Source organism: Hevea brasiliensis, chromosome 14 (assembly GCF_030052815.1).
Source record: "Hevea brasiliensis isolate MT/VB/25A 57/8 chromosome 14, ASM3005281v1, whole genome shotgun sequence".
Lineage (NCBI taxonomy): Eukaryota > Viridiplantae > Streptophyta > Magnoliopsida > Malpighiales > Euphorbiaceae > Hevea > Hevea brasiliensis.
Window position 1 is genome coordinate 87917924 of NC_079506.1, and position 9593 is coordinate 87927516.

Consider the following 9593-nt stretch of genomic DNA (forward strand, 5'->3'; position numbering starts at 1 on the left):
TATGATTTGTTGGTGGCTAAAAGTAAGCTTGAGAGTTTGGATAAATAGTTTTCATGAATTTAAGGTCAGGTACCCCAAATTGCATTAATTGTTTTTAATTTGCTTGAGGACAAGCAAAGGTTTGAGTTTGGGGGAATTTGTTGCACTCATTTCATATAGGCATTTTAGAGTAGTTTTGCATCCATTTTGCCCTTATATTTTAATATATTTTATGTTTTTAGCTTTATTTTAGCTTATTTGTTAACTTTAGTTATTTTATATTTGATTTTTGTAATTTTATTATTTTTAATAGATTTTTGTGGCAAAATGAGGGTCAATGAGTGCATTAGGAAGTGATTTGAAGAAATTTGGAGTTCTTTGAGCGTGGAGAAAAGTTGAAGAAATCAAGCCTTGAAAGATCAAGTCAACCGAAATTTGCTTGAGACTTTGCTTATGATGTTGCTTAGGGTATGTCATATTGCTTAACCTTAAGCCTAGGCAAGCCGCAAGTCAAGCACGGCTTAAATCCTACACATTTAAGCTTTCATCCCAAAACCTGTCGAGAATTACTTAAGATCCTGCTTGAGATCCTGCTTAGGGTAAGCAGCAGTGTTTTAAGTGCAGCACAGGTCAAGCTGGAAGTCAAGCATGAGCATAAAAACCCATTTTATTCCAACCTGCCGAGATTTGCTGAGGGACTGCTTAACCTTAAGCAGACAGTGCAACCAGAGGCTGAAAATTGCTAAAGAAACTGCTTAGGGTTAAGCAAGACCCTAAGCAGACTGCCCAGAATGTTAATAATGCTGCTGACTTGGATAATTTTATACCTCATTTCCTATCCATTCCTTGGCTCTTATCTATTTTTAGGGTAACTTTGGGACCATATAAAGGCATCATTTTCTAGTTTTTGTGAGGGGGAGGTAACAATAAGAAACAAAAAGAAAAAAAAAAAAAGAATAAGAAGGAGAGGAGAGGAAGCCATTTCTGCTGGAGAGCTGCTGCCAAGTGATGTCCACTTACAATTTTTTAAAGTTTTGGGCTCTCCTTTCCCTGGGCTTTTCTATTCTTAGTCTATTTTTATGTTTCTTTTGTTAGTTTTATCATTTCCTCTTGTAAATTTTATCATGATAGAATAGTTTTTCTAAGATTTCAGAGTTGGGTTTTAATGTTTTAAATTTATTTGTGGATTTGGATTGGGTTTTATCTAGAATTATATAAATATGAGTTTTAATTCTTTTTCTTGTGTGCTTTATGACTTACCTAATGTTGGATCCCATTAGGTCTAGTTTTTAATCTTTGATTGAAGGACCGAAAGGTAAAAATCATTGATAGATAATCAAGGATTAGAACTTCAAATCCCCTAGATTTAGAAATAAACTAGGGTTTTAAGAGGATTCATTGATTGATTACAAAACTTAATAGGTTTTAAGTTAATCAAATATCATACGAAAGTAGGTTTGATTTTCTTAAAATACTCTTTGGTTTGCTTGAAAAAGATATCAAAGGATTTTAAAATCAATCACCTTCAAACTCTATTTTCTTTTAAAATTGGATGACCCAAGACAAATCCCAATAGATTTAATTCTTAAACCCCAACTTTGGAATCATTTTTACTATGAATTAGTCTTTGTTTTTGCTTGCCAATAATTAATTTAGTTAATTTTTGCTTAGATTAAGACTTTATTTACATTACCCATTCCCTATTTTCTTTATTTTCCATTTAAATTGCTGCATTTAGTAAATTTAGCTCTTATAAATTACTATTAGTCTAAGTAATCGAAACAATCATAGTCTAGTACTTAAACACAATTCCTCGTGGGAACAATACTTTACTTATCACTCTATTACTTGATACGACCCGTATACTTACGGATTTCATGCAACACCATCCTATTTCGATCCTCTTGAAAACAAATAGTAGCGCCCAGGACCTTAGCCAGATCAGGATTCCCCTGAACTGAATGGTTCCTCTCTAGAGAATGAATAAGAACCTGAGCACCTCGGGAGAGTGTCCTAACGGCTGGCCGGGAAGGCTCCTCTTCTGCACTTGAAGAGACCGGAGGGGATGGAGGTTCAACTTATCTAGGCGGAGAAGGAACGACCTCTACCTCCGAGGTTGGCTGCTCTGAAGGTTGGAATGGAGAGCTCGATACTTCTACCAAGTCCCGTTTCGGCATATGAGCAGCAGCGGCAGTAGCTTCTTTCATCTCTCTCACTTTCAGGGCGACCTCCCTTTTTCGCTTACAGCTTTCCTTTACAGACTCACCTCTCGCCATATCTGCATAAAGAACAAGTTAGCGAGATCACCAAGGTTAAGAGACTAAGGGTTTAGATTATATCGATACTGAGGCCGAGGTCAGAGAGTTGTAGCTCATAGCCCTCATGAGCGATCACTCGCATCATCCACCATTTCAGTTCGGCCATAATCACATCTAGACATGAATACTTATGAGCGGCCGCCTGATCCTTCAACTCCTTCACCATGCGGCGTTCTCATCTTTGTTTAAAACGATCTTCTTAGGCACCTTGGGGATCAAGTAATTCCAATTACGTGGGATGCCCTCAAAATCGTTCGGGTTTTTACTCCTAAGTGTAAAGAACTGATCTCTCCAATTCTTTAGTGAGGAGGGGAGATCGGTGAAGAGCCCACAGTTTGGCTTGGCTTGGAATAACTAATATTCATCATCTTTCGCCAGGCGAGCCTATGCAGTTCAGTAAAAACCTTCGCCATAGGCTCTAGTTTCTTAGCTCGACAGAGACCCCTGAAGGCTACCAAGGTTCGCTAAGAGTTTCGGTGTACCTGTGCTATGCAGACATGATGAAACTTCAGAACAGCCTTATAAAATTCATCAAGCGAGAACCGAAGCCCGGCTTTTAATTGTTCTTCATACACCATGATCTCGTCGATCTCGTCGAAGAAGTGATCGGCTCGAAGACCCGCGTGGCATCTGATAAGTTTAAAAGAGTCGATTGGAAGATTATATTCTTGGCTAATAGAATGGAGATCGGTCTTCCCGAGGACCGATGGCAACTCGTCCATGGGTAAGCTCTCCTTCCTTGAAGTTGGTGCCTGTTTTGGTCTGACCGCTTGACCGGAGATCGAAACTATGGTTATGATAGATTCAGGTCGCCCATTGGGTCCGACTGTATCGCCTTCTTCCAAAGTCCACAAAAAATCAACAGAAGGAAGGCTTGTAGCTCTCTGACCGTCAGCGCCACTTATTTTCAAAGATAAAAGCTAAAATTGATTAGAAAAATATTAAAGCTCTTACCGGAGTGTAAATCGGTGCCGAAAAACTTTAGAAATCGAGAGACAACATTATTGTTGCTCAGGAAATCTGAAAATGGCATAAGTAGGCAAATGGCCTATACCTTTCCCTATTTATACCTGCTCGAGCATTAAATGCTCACAAAGCCCCAAGCGACGCCTCGGTTAGTGGAATCTGACTGTTTCGGTGACTCATCAGAGAAAATTCTAGAAACATGGTGAAGAGATCGGACAAGAAAGATCGGCTAATGGGCAGTTAGCCATTGATCGTATGACAAAAGATCAAAACTAAAGAGATCGGTGGGCAAGTCAGGCTTTGTGAAGATTAGATCAAACACGAAGAAGAATCAGGAAATAGGAGGGATCGGGAAGCAAGAAAAGATCAGATGCTGAAAGAATGAATAAAGATCAGAACAAGAGGTCTCGAATCGGTCAACTATAACAAGAGATCGGGCAAACAGAGGAATAACCTATAGAGATCGAAAAGCTCGGGGAGTCGAATCACTTCTAATCATGTCCCTTAATTCATGCAGACTAACTACCCTACCGTCAGATTCGAGTCAGTTAAAGTATTATGGGTACAATTTAATCCTCCCCGCCCATCTCATCTGTAAAGACGCATTCCTAGCCATCAGATTTCAAGTAGTTAAAGCAGCCAAGTATATCTCAATCCACACCGTAGATCATAATTATAAGGATGGACATAAGGCCTTTTGATCAAAAGTAAATAATTGAACCGGCGCCTTTTGTTCCCAGCCCTTGGATCTATCTTGTAAGGTAAGACCCTTGACCGTTGAATTAAGGAGTGAAAGGACAGAAATTCTAAATGGAATCCCAGCCCTCAATTTTGATTCTCTTTAATTCTCAGACATCAGATTATGTCCTTTTGAATCTAGGCCTTCCGTCTCCCCCTGCTGAGATCCTAACCCTCTGTTTTGAGCACCCATCCCCTATAAATACCTGCGTGTAATACTATGGAGGGTGTGGTGACTATCATAGAGAAAATTCTGAATCTTGATATAGCCGTATTATCTTTCATTAAAAGCTCTTAAGGTCTTCAGAAACTTTAGAAACTAGTTTTCTAAAGTATCTTATTGGAAGAGCTATAGACCCGTTGATCCATATTTTCAAAACTCGTTCACTACCCTGCGAACTCAAAGTTTCGATTCTCATCACCTTGGGATAGCTCAAGTCTCTCTACTGCCTTAGTCTTAAGCTCCTAAGGTCCGTGGATATCGGTGTTGGCTCATTCGTCATCTCAACTCTCTATAGGTAAATATTTAACCCGTCACTCGTCAAATATTCTTGGTTCGCCTTTACAAGTATTTCCTTTTCAAGAAAGCTGGTCACATTGAGTTTCAGAATAGATTAACTTATCTCACGACCATTGTCCTTTTTATATTCATTTGCAAATTTTATTCTTATCGTCATTTTATTTGGTATGAAAATGGAAGCACAAGTCACTGGCACTTCATAAATAACAAATACAGGCGGAAATATTGATGTAAAAGTTTTTTTTAGTCCAAATAAATGAAAAATAATAGGAAAATAAGTGTAGCTCGAATAGTCATAGAAAGGTCAGAATAGGTTGAAGGGGTCGAAATGAGATTAGGTCAAATAAATTATGAGATTGAGACTTGAGACAAGTCCAGACGAAAGACAATAGATCAGGAATCAAAATGAGCCTAGACATAAGGTAAGTGACCAGAAAATGAAAACAACACAACGAAGTTTGAAGCCTGAGAGTTCAGGTAAAGCAATCACGCAGAGATCGGCAAGGAGTTCTGCTCAATGCTCGCTATTCATTTACGAGATCCCAGAAACTGGGGAAAACCCCTTTCTCGGGGATTTCCTGTGTCTTCGATATTTTTTTAAAGAGATGGGGAGAGAGTCCTTTCCTGAATTTTCTTAACTAAAATTCCAATATGGGAGATTGGGAGAGAGTCTTTTCCTGAATTCTCTCAACTAAAATCCAAATATTCTAAGAGGTCGGGAGAGAGTCCTTTCCTAAAACCTCAACTAAAATCTTAATAAAAATATTTCAAGAGATCGGGAGAGAGTCCTTTCCTAAACTCTCTCAACTAAAATCCAAATATTTTGAGAGGTCGGGAGAGGGTCCTTTCCTGAAACCTCAACTAAAATCTAAATAAAAATATTTCAAGAGATCAGGAGAGAGCCCGTTTCTGAATTCTCAGCTAAAATCCAAATATTTTGAGAGGTCGGGAGAGAGTCATTTCCTGAAACCTCAACTAAAACCCTAATAAGAATTTTTCAAGGGATCAGGAGAGAGTCCCTTCCCGAATTCCCTGGGCTAAAATTCTAATAGAATATTTTAGATCGGGAGAGAGTCCTTTCCCTTCTAACCCCGATACTTTTATTATAAAACTCATCATATGTTCTGAATGACGGGTCTGCGGGAGAGTCTTTCCAAAGTATCCTGATTAATCCTCAAAATATCCATTACACAACACTTATTCACTGAAGGGTCATCTCATGTACTCGTGTTCTTGGGCAACCCGAAATAGTGAAATATTAAACATTCCTTTTATCAATACAAAGGATTAACATTACAATTCCAACCTTAAATTATCAACTTCAATTTATAAAGAGCGCATCATTAAATCTGTTTGCCCCCGTCGAGGGATGAGGTGGGGTGCCTAACACCTTCCCCACCCGTATACGGACCCCGAACTTAGAATCTCTGTTTTTGAAGTGGTTCTTAATTTTAATCTTACAAACGGTTTTCTTTGATTTTCCCTCAAAATTAAAGTGGCGACTCCTTACTCTTTCCACTTCAGTGAGAACCGTTCGGTGATAGCAAAACCCTTGCGACAAAAGATACAACATAAACATTCTAACAAACACAACAAAAGAAAAATTCATTGCTTTAGAACAGGGGATACAAAAAGAAAACACAAATAATTTTTGTTTTTCTCTCTTAATGCACACAACAGCTCATATCAGCCACTTCACACTTATTTCTAGCAAATACACTCTCCTTTTTATAGGCAAAGGGTGCCTTTAAAAGTCAGCAAAACCACACCAAAGAAAAACTTCTGAAATTTAATTCTAAAAATATGGACAATCAATCCTTTGCAAGTAGGAACATTACATCAAAATATTTTCAGCAGCAAATTTCAGCAATTCCAGCATTATTTCTCATGACCTCACTTGCCTCTATGAGTCCTCAGTCGAAGAATAGCTTCCATGATGACATTCAATTTTCTTGTGACATCCCTCATATTCATTCGATCTCCTGGTACTTCTACTGAGCATGCAAGTCTTAGTTCAAGGACTAATACCACACATTTTTTCACATCCTCTCCCTTTGATCCCAAATTTTCAATACTGAAATCATGTTCTTGGATCTCTATTTGAGTATCATCAATGTCATCGTCATCCATATTTTCTGCCATATTTGTTGGTGTCCCTAGTTCTTTTATTGTGAGAAGTACTGGATCCACAATTTACATGACTCTTCTCGTGAGCTTAGCTCTGACAAAATTGTGGAGATTTAGACCATCTGTAAACATTTCTTCAATTGGTCTTTTCCCTGTGAACATCTCCAGTAAAATTACCCCAAAGCTATAAACATCTCCTGATATTGTTGCCTCACTGCCTATGCCATACTCTGCAGTATATTTATCTTCAATTCTATTACAATCGTAACAAAGCAAGTACAAACCAGTCTACTATATATGAATGAATATATGGAATCTATTATGAGCTTGTAAAAGGGGAAAAAGTGATGCATTCAGAATAAGAAATATTGGAGTCTTTGTAGGAATTTCATTTGACAGAATGCTGCATTTCTTTCTAGGATGTTTTATCACTAATACATCCTTAAATTTGAGGTTATGCAACACACACACACACATACATATATATATATTGCAATTGATCATTTTTGTTATTTTTGTGGCTTGAATTTTGGATATATTTTTCATGGATCTGAATTGTGACCCGATCCAAAAGCTTCGCGGTGTGACCCGATTCGGATAAAAAGTGAGATCTGTGGTGGTAGCGGAGGGCACGGGCCGATAGGGCATTTTCATCATAGTGGAACTTTTTGCGATAAAATCCTTTTGCGATAGAGTTGTGAGAGATTCGGGAAACACACTGGGGTTAGGGTTTGAGAGTTCTGATTCATTGTATCTTGCTCTTTTCATCATAGTGGAACTTTTTCTCTTGTCTTGCCCGTGGACGTAGACCTTACTGTTGAACCACGTTTAATCTTGTGTTATTCTTCTTCTCTTTCCAATACTGTGTGATTGTGCGAACTGTGTGTGCCTTAGATTTGCGTGCTTGTTATAACAATTTTTTTTCCTTCAGGATTGTTTGTGTGTCAACATAATCTCAATTACATGTTGGATATTTTCATTTCACGGATGCATCAAATCAAGAAACAATAGTTAACTTGACATATTTTTCCCCCGCGCGGGCCCGCGTGTGTATCTTGTGAATTGGTGGTAATTGGATAAAGAAGAATGCAAATTTTACCAGGAGCCATGTACCCAATTGTTCCCTTCATCCCAATGGAACTAGTTTGGCCTTGAGAAGAGTAGCTGGTTGTTTTGGTAAGGAACCTTGCTAATCCAAAATCACCAACATGAGCTGTCATGCCACTATTAAGAAGAATATTACTTGGTTTTAAGTCACATTGAATGATTTCGCAATGGTCATGAAGATAATTCAGTGCAGAAGCCACATCAATTGCAATATGAAGTCTTTGGAGAAGGTTCAGAGTCTGTGAATGATCAATACGACTTTCTTCTGGATGCAACCACATTTCCAAACTTCCATTTTCTATGAAATCAAACACTAGAGCTTTGAAATCATTGCCTTTGTAATCAATACTAGAGCAGCATGTCAAGATCTTTACTCGATTTCGATGTCGGATTTTGCTTAATGCTTTGCACTCAGCGAAGAAGCTCTTGGAAGCTCCATGTTGTTGAAGATTGAGAACCTTTATAACAACTAACTTGTCTCCATGCTAACGTTAACTTCCTCTATATACTAAGCCAAGACTACCTTGTCCAATTAAGTTTTCTGGAGAGAATCCTGCAGTTGCTTGGAAGAGTTCCTTGTATGAAATTTGAAACAGCTTATCCACAATAAAAGGCATGGAAGGAGGATTCTTTCTCGACTTTCGCCGATAGAAAACACAGAGGCAAGTTATTGTCATGAAGAACACAATTGAACTGATGGTTGTGACAAGGATTATGATTGTGGAAGTCTTTTTCTGTTTCTTTTTTTGGATAGGACATAGTGGCAGCTGCAATTCAGGGATCCCCCCGCAAAGCTTACCGTTTCCAACAATTGAAAATGTCGTTGCATTTCTAAAAGCTCCTTTTTTTGGCACTTCACCTTCAAAGTTGTTGAAAGAGAGATTCAAATATTGTAAAATCAAAAGGCTCTCCAGATCTTCTAGAATCTTTCCTGACAAGTTGTTTCTTGACAGGTCTAATTGTTGGAGACCTCTCAAGGAAGCAAAAGATGAAGGAATAGGTCCTTGAAGAGAGTTACTCTGCAAATTAAGGATTTCTAGGCTCAAACAATCACCTATTGTCTCTGGAATTTTGCCAGATAACTTGTTCTCTGAAACATCTAATGCATGAATATTTTTCAGGATGCCAACTTGGGTGGGCAAGGAACTTGTCAATGAGTTCTGTGATAAGTTGAGAAGTTCCGATAGAGAGAAGAGACCAAAGATCTGTTGGGGTATGATACCAATTAGCTTATTTTGTGAAATATCCAAGCGTTTCAGGAGTTGGATGTTCCCAATACTAGAAGGTATTTTTCCTTCTAATTTGTTTTCATCTAAATAAAGCTGATATAGCTGGGTGATATTATCTAGGGATGTTGGGATTTCACCAGACAGTAGGTTTCCTCCTAAATCCAATAACTGCAGCTTTCCAAGCTTCCCAAAAGAAAAAGGAATAACACCAGAAAAAAGGTTTATCTCCATGGCTAATTCGTACAAATTGACAAGATTCTCAACCCCTATTGGGATTTTACCTGATATATGATTCCTTCCCATGCCTAATATATAAAGTGTAGACAAATTGGCTATGGAGGTAGGTAACAAGCGACCAAAATTATTTGCACTAAAAAATAGAATTTTTAGATTGTTGCAGTTTGACAAAGATGTTATGAAATTAAAATCTTGACTCGTGCTATTTCCCAGAAAGTTGTGCCCCAAACTAAACCGCTGAAGATCATTCAAATTTCCCAGATTGGTAGGAACTTGCCCTGTGAGAAAGTTGTGAGAGATGTCTAGATCTTGAAGCTGAGAAGCATTGGCCAATGAAACAGGAACGCTTCCATGAAATTGGTTGCCACCCAT

At 38.3% G+C, this 9593-nt stretch overlaps 1 protein-coding gene across 1 annotated transcript; it reads right to left on the minus strand.

The window, feature by feature from the left end:
• Positions 1-6714: 6714 nt before the first annotated feature.
• LOC110666977 (putative receptor-like protein kinase At3g47110) lies at positions 6715-9593 on the minus strand. Its single transcript, XM_058134731.1, has 3 exons — positions 8279-9593; positions 7762-8188; positions 6715-6901 (listed from the first exon to the last, which is right to left on the minus strand). Exons 1-3 carry the CDS (start codon positions 9591-9593, stop codon positions 6715-6717), a joined length of 1929 nt encoding a protein of 642 aa, XP_057990714.1.